General features: G+C 43.6%; 1 protein-coding gene across 12 annotated transcripts in view; it reads left to right on the top strand.

Moving 5' to 3' along the window:
- nav3 (neuron navigator 3) overlaps positions 1-20,733 on the top strand; it is a 539,739-nt gene that overhangs the window by 444,391 nt on the left and 74,615 nt on the right. For 11 of the 12 annotated variants that reach the window (XM_049566143.1, XM_049566145.1, XM_049566146.1 and 8 more), the window contains 2 exons: positions 2,115-2,230; positions 12,514-12,622. In XM_049566143.1, coding sequence (XP_049422100.1) covers positions 2,115-2,230; positions 12,514-12,622 — 225 coding nt within the window. Of the gene's footprint in view, positions 1-2,114; positions 2,231-5,201; positions 7,161-12,513; positions 12,623-20,733 lie in introns of those variants that run through there. The other variant, XM_049566151.1, reaches the window with a different exon arrangement.

The following is a 20,733-nucleotide window of genomic DNA, read 5'->3' as shown; positions in this document are numbered from 1 at the left end:
ACATTGCTGAGTTTTTCAAATGCATTTTTTGGCACCTTGAGCACCACAAGCCGTGTGCCATCTAGTTCAGTTATATTGGAGAGAAGGCAGACATCCCTACAACCAATATCTCCAACAGTCCGCAACTCACACCAAAACAATCTAGACTGATAAATAGCACTACAGGTAAGGCGAAACATATGTATTTTTGATTTTGGGGTGAACTGTCTCTTTAAGGATTGTCACATCAGAAAGTGGCACACCAAAATTCATCCATCCATCCTTACAATATAGAAAGTGTTAAAGGGTGTGTGTGACAAAGGGACAGCATGCAGGACTAGCTGGTGAAGTATAGTAGCTGGCAAGCTAACTGCTATCATGCTAACCTTACAAGCTTCTGTCTGTTTTTTTTCTGCTCCGGGCTGTTTACTACATTTTGCTCAAATGCTTGGACCTCACATCAGTCAATAAAGATTTCCTGAAGGAGGAGAAAACCTTTTCGAGCGAGGAAGCTTGCTAACAGCCAGTTGTGTTCAAAGTTTGTCAAAGTTCCTCTTTGTCCCCACTCTACCTTTCTCCTCTGTGCCAAGATATTTCCTTGTGAGCATATTTCTGTAGCCTCCACCTTCGTCCTCCTCTTCTGTTACTATAAATGTTCTTCCTTACCAGCAGGCCTTACCCAGCATGCAGACAGTAAGCGTAAAGGCCTCCTGCTGTGCTGCAATTTACCATCATTTTCAGCCCAATTAGGCATCTTTGTCTTGTTCGCTTTCTCTTCTATGCCCACTTTACATTGTGGCCTCTGCCAAGTTTGACAGACGAGTCAGCGTGGTTGTAGTGACTTTGCTGCAGTTAGTGTGCAGGATTGATTTGTGCTCCCTCCCCACACACACACACACACACACACAGTGTGTTTCCCCATATATTGTCTCTCTTATTTGGGTCTAAATTGTTATGTGCAGCAGTAGTAGTAGTAGTGAATATCTCTGTCACTGTTTTCGTGAATCCACTGAGGTGAGGGAAGCTTGCAAGAAGGAAAAAAAGCTTTTTCACATGAGCTGAAGTCACAGGCTGATGCTGCTGTCGCAATTGGAAGCCAATTTTTATCTGCAGCTCTGCAGGTGGTGGTGGTGGTCCCTTGAGTGTGTGTGTATTTGTGTTGTGTATATGGGAGGGAATGAATATTATACAGTAGCTCGTGCTCTCTCGGTGTGTTTTTGTATACACACTTGACTGTGTGTATTCCAGGATTTCCGTGTGTATGCGGTGGAAAGTGTCAGCTGTGTGAGTGTGCATTTCATCGTGTTTGCGTGTGTATCATCTGACTGTCACCGTGTTTAACTGTGTGTTTGCACATACATGGTTTTCTTTTTCATTCTCCGTGCACGCATGTGTGTGGGACTGTTATCTCCTGAAGTGTGTTGGACTCTATCCTTGTTTCTTCAGATCAGCAAACAAACAGTGGAGCGTGATGCGGCTCAGGGTTGAGGAGGAGAGGCAGTTGCACACAAACACATATTTCATGCACGCACACACACTCCGAAGCATTTGCAGAATCTCATCGGAGACCGTCCCCTCCTCCCTTCAGAGGTGTCCATCTGTTGAACATGTGACTGAGACCAAGAAGTGACTCAGAAATTCAGACTCTTTTTTTTCATGTTTAACATCGCAGAAACACAGATGACAGACTGGATGCAAAGGAGGGAGGATTCTGGCTGTTGCTCTAAAATCTCTCAGTTACTGGCTCTTTCTAACCCTTAAATTCCAACTGTACAAACACGTTTTAGACACTCCACACAGACCATATTATGTTTATGTGAGGCTAAATTTTTAATCTGATGCTAGTTTTTTGCCATACTAAACTAAAAGCAAATGGTGCTAAGGGGAGAAAAGAAACTGTCTTTCTTTGAAATAATCATGACAATCTAATAAAACTACTAGAAGGCATTATTTCATCATTATTTTTATTACATTGTTTGACAGTGAATACATGAGCATGACACTGGAGTAGCTCAAAGTAAAAACTCTCCTTTTGCGGCTCCTCTAAAATGACTATATTGGCTGTAGTCAAGTTTTCCAGATATCTCAGCCTGTCTGTATAACTCCTGTCTATTATTTGTTCTTTTCACCTTTAGGACTTTCTCAGAAAACGACTGCACCATGGTGGCCCCAGCAGACCCCTGCCTCAGCCCCACCAAGGGAGAGCTGGTCTACAGCAAGACAGCCAAACAGTGCCTGGAGGAGATATCAGGTACAGCAGGTCAACACACACGCTGCGGGCTCTGCATGTATGATATTTCTCTGTGTGGGTGTGTGACTGTGCAATACCATTTGTCTCTCGTTATATTGGTCATATAGGGTTTTAACCTTCATATGCTGTTCAGCATCTATAATTAAATAATGTTGACTTGCTGCAGTGCTGCTCTACGTGTGAGAGGAAATGTTTAGACGATGCATTTGCTCTACGAAATAGAAAAATGATGTGCTGCTTTACCTAACATTTGAGGAAAAGCAGGCTGCAGGGTCCATGGAACTGGTAATGAAGGATAGTCACAGGGTAGCTGCAGGGTGGGAGAGTTTTTGAAGGCTACTGCTGTGGATAGCACAATGCTGTGGTGTCGTGCAGCTGGTGTGTTTTCAGTGTGTGTTTATTTGTGTTAACTGGGGGGGATCCCTGTTCAGCGTTTTTTTCATGTAGCGGAGGGAAAAGGTCAGCGCTGACAGACGGACATGGGGAGCATCTGCAGCTCTTTGTTTACGCTCCTGCAGGCTGCCATTATGTGTTACAATCCCAACTCTGCATCACGACCAGCCATATGACACATAGTAATCATCAGTACATACACATCATTTATTGTTCTCAACCACAGCACATGGGTGGTTTTTGCATTGTGCTTTTTGACATTGGATGGATTTTTTTTTTTTTAATCCAAAGCTCCTAAAGTGCCATTAGTTCAGATATTTGAGCCATTTGCAGATGGAGAAATGGATGGACTTCACACCTAAACTACAAAGCAGCATGAAAACTGCGTATCGGAGGAGTTTTAAGCCTTCACGCAACAGAGAAATTGATTTAGTAAAGGTGGTGGTTTTGAGGATCAGAGGCTGAAATCACTCAGAAAATGGACCATGTTCTTCAATATGGGGATGTCAGTTTTGCTTAATTTTGCTTTCGACACCCATTTACTTGTAACCAACCGGTTATTTTTTAAGGAAAATAAAAGGCAAAATGACTTGAAAAACAAGAGGCCTTTACATTTAGTCTGGCGCTTCATTGCCTCAGTGAGCTTTAACACCACATTTCAAAGCGCTATCCATTCAGAGGTGGTGAAATTATAATTTTTTGTGATGCAAATGTCTGGCCTTTAGATTTGCTAACGGGGAAGACAGCTGGCTGTGTTAACATGTGGAAACAGTGCCCACAGCCCCACCACCTGGGCTGGGTAAGAGCTAGCTAGCAGCACCGCTCATTCGGCAATAACCTCTGCTGAAACAGGGTCACTACCCTCCAGTCACCCCTCCAGGCAGCCCCACTGAGTAAGCAGATTCATTTTGAGCCCCAAACCCCCTTTAGCATTGTTACCAAAATTAGCACAAATCGAGCATCACGTTAGTTTAGGCAGGGGAGGGTAGGTGTGCTCTCTCTCCCAAAGGCTTTCCTTGTTTGCACGTGGAGGGGCAGAGAGGTGTGCTCTCTTAGGCTTTCCATGTAGACGCGTGGAAGAGGCTTTCTGCGTAGGCCTATGAAAGGCAGAGAGAACCCAGAACAGAGCCATACCGCCAAATATAATACTTCAAATGAAAATAAAGTTTTCTTTGACTAAAGTGGTCCTGACTGAACTAGCCATGCTGACGCTGCAGTGCTAACAGAGCTAACAGTGATAACATATGCTACAATAGGAAAGGTGGGTTTGCAGCTCAAAATTCAGCCACGTACTCATCAGGGTGACGTGGAGTGAGACTGGAGGGTGAATAGGCAGTGCCACTAGCTAGCCCCCAGCAGACCCAGGTGGTGCACTGAAGAGCAGCAAAATAAACCAATTGAACAACGTGCGTAGCCAATCAAAAATATATTCACCAGTTAACCCATTAACAGGTATCTGTTGACATCCCTATGCCAATATATTGTACTTTCTATATGTTTGAGTTTATGATCCCATTCAACTATGGTTCTCATATCACATATACAGCTGAAAGCTGCTGGTTGAAATAAAATCCTACTGTTTGTTTGCAAAGTTTGCAAACATCTTTATTGTCCTTTAATTACAGTCAGTGGACATCTGTGCAATTGAGCTTGTGTGGCTGAGAGGTCAGGGCCCAGGGACGTTTGACCAGTTTGAAGGAGTTTCTAACCACAATCTTAAATTCCTGCCAAGGAGTAGAATGAGAGGTTAGAGCAGGCAACACACAATCACAACACAAACCACTGGCACAGAGAAGTTCCATTGTTTCAATTGCATTTTGGCTTCTTGCAAATGAAGACTCCAGTGTCACAACTTCACTCATCCTAGTTTACATAAAAGATCTTTGTGCTGCTTGACATTATTCACCACTATCTGCTGTATTGTGTAGTCTGTTTAAAGCACAGTGACTCAGATCCTTCCAAATCATTCTTAGAAGAAATGTCACTTGGTTCAATTGATGGATAATTTGGAACGAAACTCCAGCCATATAATAACAGAAATAATAGAGGTCATCACAGATGATAAATAAGATGTCAAGTTCAAAGTGAAGCCAGAAAGACTCTACAAAGCTCGGCGTGCACACAAACAACAGCGGGTGATTACAGGTTTGGGCATGTCAGGTCGGTGGTGACATTCCAGACATTTTGCTTTGGTTGCGGCTTTACAGAAGCCCGTCATTTGAAGGATGGAATTAGACTGCAGCGCTGACCAATGCCTTTGTTTGGGGTCCATTTCAAACACTTGCTTTTTGTTGTCACACGTTTCATGGTCGTCTCGCATCCTTCGCCTTTCCCGACTCTTCCTCCATAGCGGCGCAGAAATGAGTCTCCGAGAGGAAAATTCAAGTGCATGCGCACCGCAAATACCACATGACAGGCCTACTCATTTTACATGTACAAGCGCCTTAGTCATATGTTGATTTAAGCTTTTGGGAATTACTTGTAGACAAGAAATGTAAAAACAGCAACAGCAGATGGTAGTCTCAGATGAAATTTTATTGATTTGTATGAGTGTGTTTTGATAGCAAAAAAATGTACATAGCTGCTGATGAATATGTAGTTATGTCACTCACAGTAAACAAACAATTAGGATAAACTTTTATATGGTTTCTGAGGCAACTGCTTTCAGTCCCTGCTTGCCATTGGTAACTGCGATTGAAGAATGTGTGGAAGACAGCTGTGACTAATAGCGACAGGGCTAATAAAGCTCGCATTGATTGATGGGGATATGTTGGTTCTGTGGTCTCATTGTTGATCCGCGATAAGCTGTGGGCTGGCCGCTTCAGCTCCTCAAGATAGCATTTAATTAAGTCAGGCTGGCCGGTGCGGTACAGCAGGGGCTGCAAGCATACAGGTGCTGCTGTCCAAACAACTCACTGTCACACTGCGAGGGGAAGATGGAGAGACAGAAAGAGTGGGGGGAATGATAGTGCGAGGGAGGGAAGATAAGGGGTGAGGAAGAGGAGGGAAGTGAGCACAAAGTGAGAGAATGAGAAGGATTAAGAGAAAGAGAGGGTGATAAGCACAGAGCAGGAGGGCTGAGAGAGAGGGAGAGAGAGAGAGAGAGAGTACTGCAGGCTGCATGCAGGAATGAACAAGCAGACCGAGAGCTATGTGAGCCCATCCGCCGGCTTCACCACCCGTTCATTCTCCACTGTGAGCAGAGAGGGACTGTCAGAGAGTCAGAGGGGAGGCAGGAGAAGTGTGACGGAGAGGTAGTAATTAAAAGGAGAGACAGAAGGTGGAGGGAGGGAGATAAGAGTGAATGAAAAGAGACTGTCGTTTAGTGAGGGAAAAGATAAATAGAGTGAGCGCGGGAGGGAGAGAGAACGTGTTAGTGAGGGAAGGGAGATGTAGCGGCTCGTTCATCCACGCCCCTGACTGTGGTGAAGGAGGAGAAAAGAGGGGAGAAGACTGACAGAAAGCATGAGGACAGGAGAAGGAGTGGACGAAATAAGTGTTTGTGTCTGGCTCAACGTCTGACCATGAGCATGGACTGGCTCAAGGATGGATCTGGATTCTACCTACATGCCTGAGAGGGAGCTTTCCTCTACAATCTTCGCCCTGCGCTTGCTTTCCCTCCAGCCCTCTGAAGCCTGGACCGCAGTCGGGAGGCGTGGGACGTGGGGACACATCTCTCTGCCTCCTCCGTCCTCCGGTTCCTCCTTCTCTCCATCTGTTCTCCCACTGACAGTGCAGCCAAGATGTGAAACAGAGAGCTACGCACAGGTAGACCCACTTGCATGAGTAGTTTTACTCACTGAGCCACCAGTGGTGAAAAGGTAAGCCGGGAAAAGGGAGGGGAGCGGTGAGCAGAAGATGAAAAGAGGAGCAGAGTTCTCGGTGTATCAGGGAGGCAGCCCGGCACGACGGCCTCCCCAGCCTCTCCCTGACAACCTCAACCTGCGGATCAAGCAGCGCTCACTCACAAACCTGACCCTGCTGAGCGATGGCGAGCAGCGAGTTTACTCCTTTGAGCTCGACGAGCCACCGTCTCGTCTCTCACAACCTCAGAACTCTTCGTCGTACTCATCCGCCACACAGCGAGCAGGAGGCAGCCTGCAGGGAAGCCCCAGGAAGGAGGTGGTCACAAGGGGCGGAGGTGTGCGGGGCACCAGAGCACGATCCCTTTCGCTCTCTCTCACCAAGGTACTTTCGCAGTCAGAGCATTCCCTCATCCCGGTCCCTTGGCGATGCACAGGTGCAGGCGGGCGCCCACAACGGGCGTCGTATAGCGGCCACCCACGGACTGAGGCAGCACGTAAGTCCAGGGAGGAGGGTTGCACAGATGAAGACGGCAGCGGGCGTTCGGATGAAGAGCCAACGGCAGGAAGGGGTGGAGGGAAGCGGGGAGGCAAGGAGAAGGACGGTGGGTATTGGGCAGAGGAGGAGGTTTCAGGGGGCGGTCCTCGTGAGGGAACAGCTCAGCTGGATAAAGAGGTGATCCTGACGATGCTGGGCGACCTGGAGCAGGTGCTGCACACACAGCCACGCCCACGTAAGTCAACACAGTCCAGGAAATGAGCATGAGTATGGAGGACATTACACAACATCATTTGTGGTTTACATTCCTCCAACTTGAAAGGATTACTATGACAACACCACAAATCGGAAAATTAGTAGAAGTTAAAACACTTATGTTAATGTGAAGTGACTAAGTTTTAGTTAAGTTTAAAAAATGCAAACTTGAGCAGAATATAAGAACGTCGGAGCAGAAAAAGCCTTCAATAAGCTGGGTTTCCTTAATCCTCATGATAGGGAAACTACTTCTCAGGGCACACTATTAGCATTTTAAGACATTATTTAAAAGAAATTTGTGAGACAAGGCTTTAAAAGCACACACACACACACACCCTCCCTCGTGCAATTCATACACACTCTCGGCATCCTCACCCACATCATTTACACAAGCATTTGAATTCATGGGCACGGGCAGATAAAAAGATCCCCTCTACATGCACACATCCTTTTTATCTCTTGCATCCACACACTGTCACAGTCTGCAAATGAGGCTCTCTGCTGTGTGCGCAGCATTGTTAAGTGCTGCACTACGAATTTAGCAGCTGGGGTCTAACCTATACCTACAGGTACATTGCCATACCTCGACAGTAGCTGCATTAACATGAAGCTTGGGAGAGCTTGACATGGAGTCTGATTTGTGCTTTTGGAATGAGCCCCCATGTAAAAACCTGGCTTTGATGTGAGAGGAAAGGAAAGGGATGTGGGAGAGTGAAGTATGATGTGACAGTAGAGATGATTATTATGACTAAAATGTGCAGCACAGCAGGGCGAGCTTTGGCAACGAGCAGATTATTGTTGAAGCAGGTTAAGGCATGATGCAGCATAAAGAAGAAATACCTTGAGATATGGATGATGGAAAATCAACACCTCACCCACTGCGAAAGCACAGCTTTTATCTTGCACCTCCCTCACTGCCCATGAGTCACACAGCCAACATGATCAATAGCTTATTATTACACCTTTGTGCGTGTGTGTGTGTGTGTGTGTGTGTGTGCGTGCTCATATGCACTCTGTGCATGCATACAGGTGTTTTTTCTCTGTAGTTTTCTGTGTGTGTGCGCCAGAGATCTATCCAGATATCTGTGGGGCCATTTACATCCTTAAAGAACTCCCTCACCCTGTCAAAGCTGGCTTTCAAAGTATCCAGCTGCTGTTGTGGCGGTTTTGAGCTTCCAGCCTCGGGGGAGCAGTTGTCATTGATGCGTATTAACAAGCTCTCAATGTGCCGCGACGCCTGTTAGGAAACACATTCAGCAACAGGGCCGTAAAAATTGCATGTATGGATGCATCGATCTGTGTGCGCGTGAGAGCTGCCATAGTCGGTGACTGACAGCCAAAGCTTCGTTATTAAGGCTGATTTGTGACAAACTACTGCGACAAGGCTGGAGCTAGCTCACTGTTGTGTCTAGTTGTGTATGTATGTGTGTTGGCATGCATGTGTGTATTATAATTACACACTGGGATGGCACCCTAATAGTATTCAGCTAGAGCGAGGGGCATCAGCAGCAGCTCACATGCATTATTGAATGAGAGGGAGTGAGCCGGCACCCACTGCTACAGTATGTGTGTGGGTGTGCTGGGGAGAGTATGTGTGTGTGTAACTGTGTGAGTCCCAAATTTCAGTCATTTGCATTTTGATGCGTCAAGTTTATCTCGAAGCAGCATTTGCTCTATACCCACTGTGTGTGTCTAGGTGTGTGTGTTTGTGCACCTTCCCTCCTTTCGTGCCCTTTTCAATCCTCCCCATGGACCTGGTCTCAGTTTGGCTGCTTCACAGCCTCACAGGGCCAAGAGCTGGGCAGCAGCTTGAATCCAAATGAAAGCTTTGTGGTTTCTCACCACTCTGTAGTGTTGAATACTAAAGTGAAAACATCAACTATACATGTGTATAAGCAGCCACTACGTTGGGTATTAGATACTGGGGATTTGGCTACACACATTTCTGCCACTCCTCTTGATCCACAAAAGGGTGCTGAGCTGGTAAATTGCTTATAGGTATTGTGTTTTTGACTGAATGTTAGTTTTCTTATTCAAAGAGACTCCAATGTGTGTGTGTGTGTGTGTGTGTATGAGTGTGAAAAGTGTTGGTTTGCAAGTGAGATGCAGTTACAGAAAATTCTTCTTGCCTCTTCTCTGCTGTGCAGGGGAGACTCCTGCTCCTGTGCTGCAGTGAATTGTTCACACTCACACACACACAAAAGAAACATAAATGCACACACACGCCTTGGGCTGCTTCTCAATGTTGCATGAAGTGTCCGTTCATGACGGAGGCTCCAGGGCCAGATCTCCTCATGTCACTTTTATAATGGGATTGTAATTGGATCTTTCTCGAAGGGGCCCTGGTGAGAGGAGGAGAGGAAGACACGAGAATGGGAAGAAGAGAAAATCTGATAACAGTGATGCTTTGACTTTGTTGTACCAGGGATCCATTCCCCCGTTCAATGCTTGGACTGAGTCGTTTCCTTAAGGAGCTGCAACCTCCTGAAAAATGACAAAAGCACATCATTCTGAGCTTCAAAGGAGAGTTTCTGTCTCTCAGTGCTGTTTCAGACGTGTTCCATCTTGACAGGAATAAATTCAATCCACAGAAGCTTCCGTGCATTGGCTGTGAACAGTTTCGCTGCTGTGATTGCGTGTATTCCTTCTTCTAGTAAGTTTTAGAACAAAATCATACGTGCCTCATCGATTTCTAATCACCGCTCATAGAGTTGAAATCTGATGTGGGGTCAGAGGTTAAGTACATGCTGCACCACCTCATCCTCACACAACCCTTGGTCTGTTTGCTCTGCAAAGACAAAACATGACCTCAATTATACCAGGCTGCTCTGCACCCTGTGAGGTCATCACTCAGTCTGATACAGTATAATTGAGGTCATGTCTTGACTTAATTTTGAAAAAGATTTTTTGAATGCAGATACTGTAGTGAATGGATCTTTGTGGAACTGTCTCTAAACAGTATTAGTCGGTACTGAATCCTATCGTTGGTGGCAGGTGAACACCTAACAAATCTCATTGTATCTGCTACTGTTACTAGCTTCATGTCACAGCTTTATTCACTGGAGTTTTAAAGCATTTAAAGGAATACTTCACCTGCAATATGACCACTTGTACAACAATTACTCGCTGCATGTCACCTTGAATTCATGAAGAAAGCTTTGTTTTTCTTGCGTGCCTCCATGATGAACGGAGAATCCAAAAAAGTGAAGATTCTTCATGAATTGAAGTCACTGGGGGCCGCGCTTAACAACCGCAAAACTATATCATAATATCAGTTGGCAAACTCTTAAACAGCTGGTGCAGTATTATCCATGTCTCATTTATTCAGTTGTATGCTCAGTACTTCCCAAACACATGCATTTTGCCTAAAACATTACATTTTAGTTTTGCTGTTGTTTAAAGTGGTCCCCAATGACCCCAATTCTTTTTTGGATTCTCCATTCACTGTGGAGGTATACGGGAAAACAACAGTTTCTCCTCGTATTCAAAGTAACAGGAGGTAAGTGATTGATAAAAAAAATGGTCATTTTATTTAGAAAAAAAAAGTAAATGAAAATGAGGGTCAGTTGACTCCACCTTTACTTAAAGGGGGAACTGACCCATTTTCAAAATTCATATATGGTATTCCAATTGTCTAAGACAGTCCAAAATTTGTGATGATGTCATAAGATATAAAGTCTGGAGCTGCTCCGAAGACAATGAATGGTAAAAGATGTTGTAGATGACACTGAGAGCACCCAGGGGAATGTATATGGGTGCAGTTTGTGTTTCACAAACATTCTGTGGGTCTACAAAATCAGCCTCATTCACTATCTATGGAGCAGCAATCACAGCATGTTAAATAAGTGATTCAGTGTCAGTCACCAAGGCTGAACTTGGTTACAAAATGACTCCAACAATGTGTGTTGTCATACAGTGTACACCAAAACAGTAAAAAATTGGTGCAAAATCAGGTACACAGTGGCAGTGTCTGTTCTAAACAAATCATTTTTCAGTGAGGGGAAAAGACAGGAACTTTAGTGAGGCCAAAAAATGTATTGCACACTGTGTACTTTTTACATAAAAGAAATGTATACAGTCTGTGCATTATTACTGGAAAGTTTATCCACATGCCTGAGGTCAGCTCTGAAATTAATTTGTTTTTTAAGAACTATATAGTTATCGAGGGAAAACTGGCTGAGCTTTTCTGCTTATTTTTAATACCTACCTGCTTTATATTGCAGCACATAAACACCTCAACTATTTCTCTCCCCCCTGGCACTGAGCCGTGCCACAGGAGTCGCTGGGGGCCTTTTCAAACCTCCAGCCTACCACTGCTCCCATCTGCCCCCATTTGCCCCAGTCACTGTAATCACAGTAGCTCGCTGTTAGTACGTATGCTCGGAGCACTGAAACCAGCACACAGCTCAGCTTCTCACACTCATCTCACCATAATGCTGCATTGCTTTGTTGTATAGGATCTGCCAGCTTATTCATCTCCACCGTTGAGACTACTGAAAGCACCTTAAAACTGGAAAGCAGTGTGACCGCCATCCATTCTGTGTCTCATGCCACTTGTTAATTACCCATTCTGTGGTACCCGCCTGTGGATACGGGCTAGCTTGACGAGCTAACAGAAAAGCTTAATTGGAGCGGACAAGCAGATACTTTGGTGTGCGCCCACGGCTCACACTTCTGAAATGTTGCCCGCCCTGTGCTTATTAGCAGCACTCCTTCAGAATGGGCCGAATGCCTGAGTGAAACTAGTGCTTCATTTTCAACGCAGCACTGAGAAGAGCATAAAACATATGACTTTTAGCTGCATGCTGCTGTAGGGAGGGGTAGGAAGACAGTGGAGTGAAGTGGCAGCGTTTTCCGATGTGCCTGACAGAGAAGCACAGGAGCTCTGACAGAGTTTGCTTTCGCAGGCACGACTGTGTCCCGAACTAACTGACAGAGCACGCGGTGTCATGGCACGACATTTCTCCATTGGCCCGAAGGGAAAATGTCAGTACTGCGTAAAATAATGTATCCACTTTATAAGACTAAAAGAAGTGCATGTGGTGCAGCCTGACAGGCTGATTCATTGAATGACTTCCCAATTGTCAATGCGGGGTTTAGAGATGTAGCACCCATGCTGGCTGTCATCGAAATCGGTCATCATTCCATTTCCTTACTGAGGCGTTCAGTGACATCCAATAAAATACTGTATGTCAGATGTCCTCCTCACTTCTAATATATTGTGCGTGTAGCCTTTGTGGGTGTGGGTGTGGGTGACTGCTGTGTGTGTGTGCATATGCATGTGTGTGCAGGTCCAAACATCCTAGTAAATTATATAAAATGTGTGTCTGCAGGAGAGGATCCTGAGACAAGACGCATGAGGACGGTGAAGAACATCGCTGACCTGCGGCAGAACCTGGAAGAAACCATGTCCAGTCTACGGGGGACACAGATCAGCCACAGGTAGGCACACAGATGGTACTGCCCCTTACTCACTGGTAATGGTAAAGGACTCTGGTCTGATTTTTTTCAAGGCCCATTTGGTGGTGAAAGTGACAACAAGAGATTGATTCTAGTCTTGGAGATACAAGAGTATAGTTTCAAATTCATATCTCTTGGCTACATTTTCTCAAGCAGTCTTTGATTCAATCCATCAACCCTCCAGTCTTAAACTAAGTAAACTGTCAAGGCTGTAGCCACAGCACATGCAAAATTGAGCAGTAATTCACTCCTAAAATACAGTCTAAAGCCACCACTTCCTTGTTCTAACAGTTGTAATTTGCTTCCTCACTGGCGTTTTATTCATGAAGTCAGGAGTTTTAAATGAGCCCCACCAATCAGAATAAATCTTTAAAAGAATTTTAAAATTTAACCCACATGACTTGTTTCAGGGTTGAGGAATTATGCTGAGCGGCCCAGCTTTAAGCCGCTGTCTTATTTAACTGAGGCAATAGTGTAATGTAACACCTCAAATAGGATCATTTATATCTCACAACTCAAGTGTAAAAATGCTCCCATCTGCTTCTTATGTGGTTTAATTCATTATTTATACTTTCACTGGCATTAGATTAGTGTGACTTTGTGTTCTGTCTGACCATGACTGCAGCTTTTGCCTGGTTGGCTTCAAAGATTCGACCCCCCACCTGGCTCACTGCAGGCAGCAATCTACTTCAATGACACACTGTTCTAGAAAGAAAGCAAATGTAGAGAAAACTAATTTGGCTACCAGTGCTTATTTAAAAAGACTTCCACCTTTGTGAGAGACTTGTGATACAATCACAACTATAGTTTCCTGTCTTTCTAAAGAGTATAAGAAAAGTTTGCAGAACTTGGCTTGTTTGGTTCATTCTGCTCTCCACCAACTCCTGAGGGAAATATCTGACTCTTCAGCTCCTGAATGCTGCACTGTGTTCACCAGCTGGTCGCTAACTGTGTCTGTCTGCTTTTTGGTAGTGCGAAGGAGGTGTATTGCTGGTTTTTAGAGCATACAAATGTAACGTACCTGTGGTCTGTAGAAACTTTCAATGGCAATATTCATTCTGGCAAATGGGTTCCATGTAAAGAAAGAAATATGAAAATGTTGAGTGCTTGTATATATTCTATTGTCTCTGTGACTCTCAACAGGAACAAACAAATATGGAAAATGTTAAGAGTGTGGGAACCTGTTTTGAAATAGATGAAGGAAGAACATAGCATCTTTCTTCAAGAACAACAGAAAAAAACAGAATTTAATTATCTCATCCGAGATCTGCAGCCTGTAGGGCTGCGTTTAAAGGCTGTTGTCACACCGACGTATTGTGTGGCAAGTCTGAAGCTGAGACATGTTTAACTTCCTTTAAATGTGTCATAGCCAAAACAAAAGACACACTTTGAAGGAGACCCACACATGTCACGACCAAACCAGTGAAAATAACCAAAAGAAACAAGACATTTTCTTTGTGATCATAGTTTTATATCTCAGCAGTTTCCTTGTGCATCCGTTGCCCTTGGAAAATAAAAGCAGTTCTGATTCTGATACCTCCGACTCGCCCTGCGCAGTTTATCACACTGATCCGACGGGGAGATATGTCTCCATCTATTAATGATGTTCCCTCTATTACCATGCCATCTTCCCCTCCACGTTTCCTGGATTTAATTAAAAAACAGACGTCCCCTTCCTCACCAGCTGGCACACATGTAATGACATTCAGGAGCTGATGGACAATCAGCACCTTAAAAAAGTGTCCCATCTGTGAGCCATGGGCTGCATGGACAATCTAACAGTGTAGAAACTGCGGTCTCAGGCGAGGACAAAATGATATCCATTGGTTTATGTCAGCTCCCAAGGCAATGGTTCCCTGCTCGACTCTCTGCCTCTCGCTCAGTCTATTATTTTGTGTGTTTTGCCCCATTTGCAGAGGAAGATGGTGGCCAGGCTGCAGACAGCCATGACAGATGGCAGTCTGTGTGTGTGTGTTTGTTTTCGAGTTCTTTTTTCCTCAGAGAAGTAACAGCCAGGCTCGATCAATACAGCAACATTGTCTTACCACCCCATTTAATCCAATGGGAACCATGGGTTTTGGGTGTGAGGCTTTTGATTGGTCTGAAACATTAAGTCTCATTCACATGCATCTTACGCACAAGGACAGACAGCGTTAAATATGTGCAAAATGCATCATCATACCTCAACATTAGCATCATATATGGTGCGTCTGCACATGTATGTGCCTGTGAGAACCTTTAAAGCAAAGCAATAGGCAACCATTACATTTCATTGAAAAAAGTGTGCCAGTGAGTGTGTGCCACTGCGGACATGTTTATATTCTCAATGTAAGGATAGCCTCAGAGTGTGCATGCCAATTCTATCTATGACAAAAGCCCGGCCAGACGGTGCTAATCTCTCCCCTGGATAAGAAATGGCTGTAATCACCATGAAGCTTTGAAGGACCTTAAGTAATTAATCACTGTTATGCTCGAGCAGACATGACTGTCATATTCATCACTCTCTTTCTCCGTGCTCTCTCTTTGGGATCCTCCCTCTATTTCTGTTTACACCCCATTCATGCAGACTGGGTGTTCCAGCAGGAGCCATAAAAGCAGAAATATAGTCCACCAGCACAGCAACAGCCGCCATAGCCCAGCAAAAATTGAGATGTTGAACGACCGTTGTTTGAACGTTCAGTCAAGACGTCCTGTTTTGGTTGGAAAAAAAAAAGTTCCAAAAGGAAAGTTGTGCCGATATCAGCGATGTTGCCTGGCCGTCAGCTGAACATACTTCCTGAGCATCCTACTAATGTTGAAATACAGTGTTAACAGGACCAAACAGTAAACATGCAACTTGAACCCTAGTCTCCTGGGTGAAAACCCTATGCTTTATCTGTTCATCCACCACAACTTTCTATCTGCACGGACTTCGTCACTCTACCCCGACAGAGGGTATGAGTGGACCATTATTGGACATTGAAATAACGTTAGCATCTGGATGTCTGCCTCATAACTGCAGGTTTTCATGTCTGCCTGAGCCATTTTGGCTAGGGACATAATGTCACCCTCCAGCAAATGTTTGCTAGGAGTTTTGTCTTTCTCTAAGGGTGACTACACTGAAAAAAAGTCGAAATATTGGATGTTTTTTTGTTGCGACAGATTGAGATTGAGAGTGAGCAATTGTTGTCATTATGTCCAAAATATCAGTTGAGCCCATATGTGCTCGTGGAAAGATTCACCTCAACAAATCTAGCTCTATATGGTACTGGAAAGACTGCTATGCTTTGTATAAAAGCAAATTTGTGAAGGTGTAATCATGATCATTCCCTTATTTTGAGATTTTCGGAGTTTTGATCAGTGAGAAATAGCATAAAGATTTACTCAAGATGTTTTCCATTCATTATTATTCAATTTTGAAGTATTATTGGTGCATTTTTTTGCCTTTTTATCAGTAGTTGATAGTTTAGAGATGACAAGAAATGATGTGGTAGAGAGTTAGGGAACAACATGCAACACAGGTCTCCGGCCAGACCAGGGACACTGCGCACTCATGGTCAGCCCTCAACCCCTGGCCACAAGGGCAATCCATCATTTTTCAATTTCAAGTGGCTTTTTTAATCTTTGCCATCTTTGTTGTCCTTTGTTACCCTCAAGGACTATCCCCTGTCTCACAGTACATAGCCATGGGGCCATGACTCACCCACCTCCTTCACACTCCTCCACTGCAACTTTTACATATGCTGCGGGGAAAGGTCGCCGCTGTAATCGCGGGGTGTGCTTGCTCATTTAATACTAATGGAGCAGAATACAGGAATATTGACTAAACTAGGCACATCTGCAGTGCCAGTACAAAATTAGAATGTGTTAAAAGGATTCTCACTGAGTTTTCAGTGAAATGTAGGACATCTGTTACATTTTTTATGCCATTACTTGTCACATGACTGATGTGAACAACATGTGTACAGCATTGCTATTGCATGCATTTTGGCATCTTCTGACAAGGAATACATTCAAAACAGATGTTTTAACCATCTGTCTCATGAGTGATTGGAAACACAACCTAAACACTACCTCTTAATATTGTAACTTCATTTGACTAAAGCTATCTGTATTATTCAGCCCTGTTCCTAAGTTCACTGCCACCTTAGATACAATGTACTACCCATGGTGATAATGGAGCTCACTAATATCTGCTCTTTCCACCATTGGTTTTGCATCATTATGTGTTTGGCCTCTCTGCTACATTTCCCTAAAGACTCCCAGACGTTCCACGTGCATTATGCAAATCTACATTGAAATTGCATGCCTGGGAGCTGGTGGCAGCTAATGTTACCTTAAATTTCTGACCCAGTTGAAAAACCTCTAAGTGGCTAAGCTGTGGTTTCCGATGCCCTGAAACTGTGTCCTTTTCTCTTTGAACTGACCTTGCTACTTTGATACTGCAGCCGACACAGCTGCTTAGTTCACATCCGCACCATGTTTTAGAGATGCCGGTGCCTCCACAGGCAATCTGTATTGATCAAAAAACACATTCACCTTCCCTCCACTGCTTTTTTTTTACCTATCCAGACAATGGAAAATGGTATTGATTGACATTTGAAGGGAAAAGGGACAGCTCCATGTGTGAAGAAATGTTGTCATCTTCAAGGACAAACCTGGCACAACAAACAGAAAAGGGAAATCTCCCCTGCTCTTGTCTCTCTGTCTGCTGGGGCCTGAGGGATCCCTGTCTAGTCCCACGGGGATTCAGCCACCGCCAGATGACATTTTGAACATAATAGCTCCACCCGGTCGAGTTTGTTTATTTTGTGTTTACATTTGGAGAACGGAGAGAACTGGGCAGGCTAAATTATTCATTGCTTTAGAACTAAGACGATAGCCGCTGGTCCTATTTGTGTGCATTCTGAAGCGAGCACGTTTTTCTTTTTAATATACATTTAGCTTACGCTTCAATGCCAGGCAATTTGCAATGATTGCAACCGTACAGTAAAAGTGTAGCTAAACTACCAAATTACACGTTCTTAACAGTAATGATAGGTCAAAGCCAGAGACACTTTTTAATCCCTGACAATGTTCCTGTGAGAGCAGTCAGACTGAGTGGAGAAGTGACATGATTCAGCTGGAGGAAGGTAATATGAGGCACTTCTTGACAAGATGAATTTTCATTCTATGATGGAAGATGGAAAGCGACTTGGCTGTTCTGACTGGAGTGTGTATGTGAATGCGTGTGAGTGATGGCTGAGTTGGCGGTGGGGCGGGGACCCTTTCTCGGAGTCCAGATTGAAGATGTGCGCTGTGATAGAAGTGAGCAATTGCTGTGAATTGTTCTCAGTTTAGTAGGCTTTAACATCTGCCAGTCCTGATGCCTGCCTCACGTACAGCATATATACCCAGCATCACATGCATATAGACACAAGCAGACAAAATAAGGCAGTGGCACATTCCAATATTTTCTGCCTCCAAAAGCTGGAGAGCAATAACTGTGTTACTCATCAAGCGTGAGCTGCTGAGTTACAAAGTGTATAAATTGGATATCTAGGTTCTACAATGAGGCTGGAATACATTAATGCTGTGAAATACACAGTCATGACACTTCCTCAAAATCATTTACATAACAATAGAACACTTGTTATTTGTAGTGTAGTTCTTTCTTTTTTAATTCTCTTGGTTTTGCTTTCATGTTAGTATGTACACGAATCCAACTCAATCTCAGTGCCGTTTTAATTGCTTTTTTTTTTTTTTTGTATTGCGCAACTGAATCTTAACAATGTAACTTCTTTTTTGTACATAAATTCAGGTCATGAAACCAGACTGCTTACAACTAATAACTCACAGCTGCCTGAATAGGTCCCAATAACAAAATCATAAATGACTAAGTCCACTATGCCAGTTAAAATTAGCATACCTATTAGTTTCAAAGGTGCTGTGACAGTACAAGATTTATGTTCATGTTGCTCAGAATATAATCCTGTTTCAAAAATCACTACCTAATGGTAGACAGTAAATAGTATACATTTGCCAGCAATCCTACAATGCAATTCATGAACAGTGCAACACTACATCTGTCAATCATGATGCAAAAGGGTGTTTCTCAAATACCTAACATCTCATTTAACTGTCCACTGTAGAGAAAAGTATCAAGTGTTTGTAATACCTGCCCATTCTCATTACCAGGATGCTTTGACACTCCACTCAGCATGTGATATCGACCCCAAAGGCAACCTTTAGTGTCTTAATGAGATGCATTGGGCTCCAATGTAACTCTGTTGTAAACCCATCCATGGCAGAAAGTCTGCATAGGGCGAGAGGGAGGGAACGTGGATGGGTCAAACAAACCAGGTTTTCAAGAAGATCACAGCTCATGTCCCGTATCACACCAAAAGTCAACAATGTTCAAACATAACGTTACAGTATGGTTGTCACGCCAAATTTATGTCACGTTACTGACAAAAGTGCTTATTTTAAGCCAAAACATGATCTTTTTTTCTAAACCTACGACTGTTTCACAACATGACCTTGTGTTTACTTGCGTTTAAGCTGTGCTTCACAGCTATGAGACACAGAGGGGTGAGAAAGAAATTTTAGGGAGTTTCAATTGAGTGAACAGGGGAGTGACTTTGAATACAGTGTAAGTCTTTGTTGTGATTTAATGCTGCCTTCAAATGGAACTCGTGGTTATGACATGAGAAGTCATGTACACGATAGGCTTGGCATCCGAGTGGTTAAGTTCGCGTGACAATGGCTAGGCAATGGCACCATGGATGCTACTGTTATTACAGTCGGTGGCTAGAAGTGATGATGCCGTTAGGAAAATCAACGTTTTCCTCAGACATTACAGAAAATTGCCAAAAAGTCTGTATAAAACTAAAATTTCAATATATTAACTGCAATTTCTGAAAACATCGGCAAACCCACTCACAACTTAACTTTTAGAAAATTTCCACTTCGGAAGTCGAGAATATTACATAAGGGGGACGTTCATATGCACTCAAGATGATGGTAATTTGTCTGAAGAAGAAGCTCTCAGAGGATTCTCCGTCACAGGACAGATTGGATTTCCATCATAATCTGTTATGCAGCCCTACCAAATAGTGTATTTTGACAGAATCTGAGCTGCTGCTATTGTACATGTGCGTATTAGAATCTTGGATTTTGGATTTTATACAGGATGAAAAACCTGCTATAATGAAGACCTTGTGGCTAATATTGTACGTGACATTTGAGAGGCTTTGAAGTGGTGCTGAAGAATTCCATTTGTACCATGATCAGTGAATGAACCTCCATGAGAACTCCATGTTGAAACTCTCAGACCTCATTAGCAGCAGCGAGGGAAAGTTCCAGTGTATTTATATTTAGCATTGCTCAGCAATAACCAATCCCCTGCTGTCAACATGGATGCTTCTCCTGCTGATCTCTTGGCTAAACAAAACCGTCTCCCTCTGTTAGGATTTATTTGGGTTTTTTGTTCTGCTCTATACGAGATAGTGGAATAAAGCAAAGATCCTTGAAAAGCAGCAGGGTTTATGGGAAATGTGGTCTACCAACCACCAATGATATATATTCTACCTTTACTGGATCGCAGTTAATTTTACAATGATATGTTGATGGTATACATAGACTATCATTCATGTTTTCAGTTGAGCGTGTGTGTTCATATGTGGTAGGTTCGATTTGTAAAATATACAGCACCTTTTCTGTAGTTCCTGCTCAGCCTCATCCTTCATTTTGCACGCTCATTTATCTCAACACCTCCACACACACAAACACACACACACACACACACACACACACACACACACACACACACACACACACATACACACAGTCTCCCTCAGTTTATCTGTCTTTTTTTCTTCCTGTTCTGCTTCCTGTAGATAAAGATAAGCTGATTTAGCAGGCTACATTGTGTACGAATGGTTAAATGATTTTGATTTCCATACCGTGGCAAATTGATTCTGTGTTTCCATATTCAGCTGTGATCACTTGTCAGATAAGCAATTGTTTTTTTATGTTTGTTTAATTTGGTTTCTCGGCACTCTGACACAGCATTGCGTGTGTCACTGGGTTTTTGTGTGTGTGTGTGTCTTAGAAGGTGTTGATAAAGATGCGTT

Source organism: Epinephelus fuscoguttatus, linkage group LG22 (genome assembly GCF_011397635.1).
Source record: "Epinephelus fuscoguttatus linkage group LG22, E.fuscoguttatus.final_Chr_v1".
Lineage (NCBI taxonomy): Eukaryota > Metazoa > Chordata > Actinopteri > Perciformes > Serranidae > Epinephelus > Epinephelus fuscoguttatus.
This window is presented reverse-complemented; position numbering and strand designations above follow the sequence as displayed.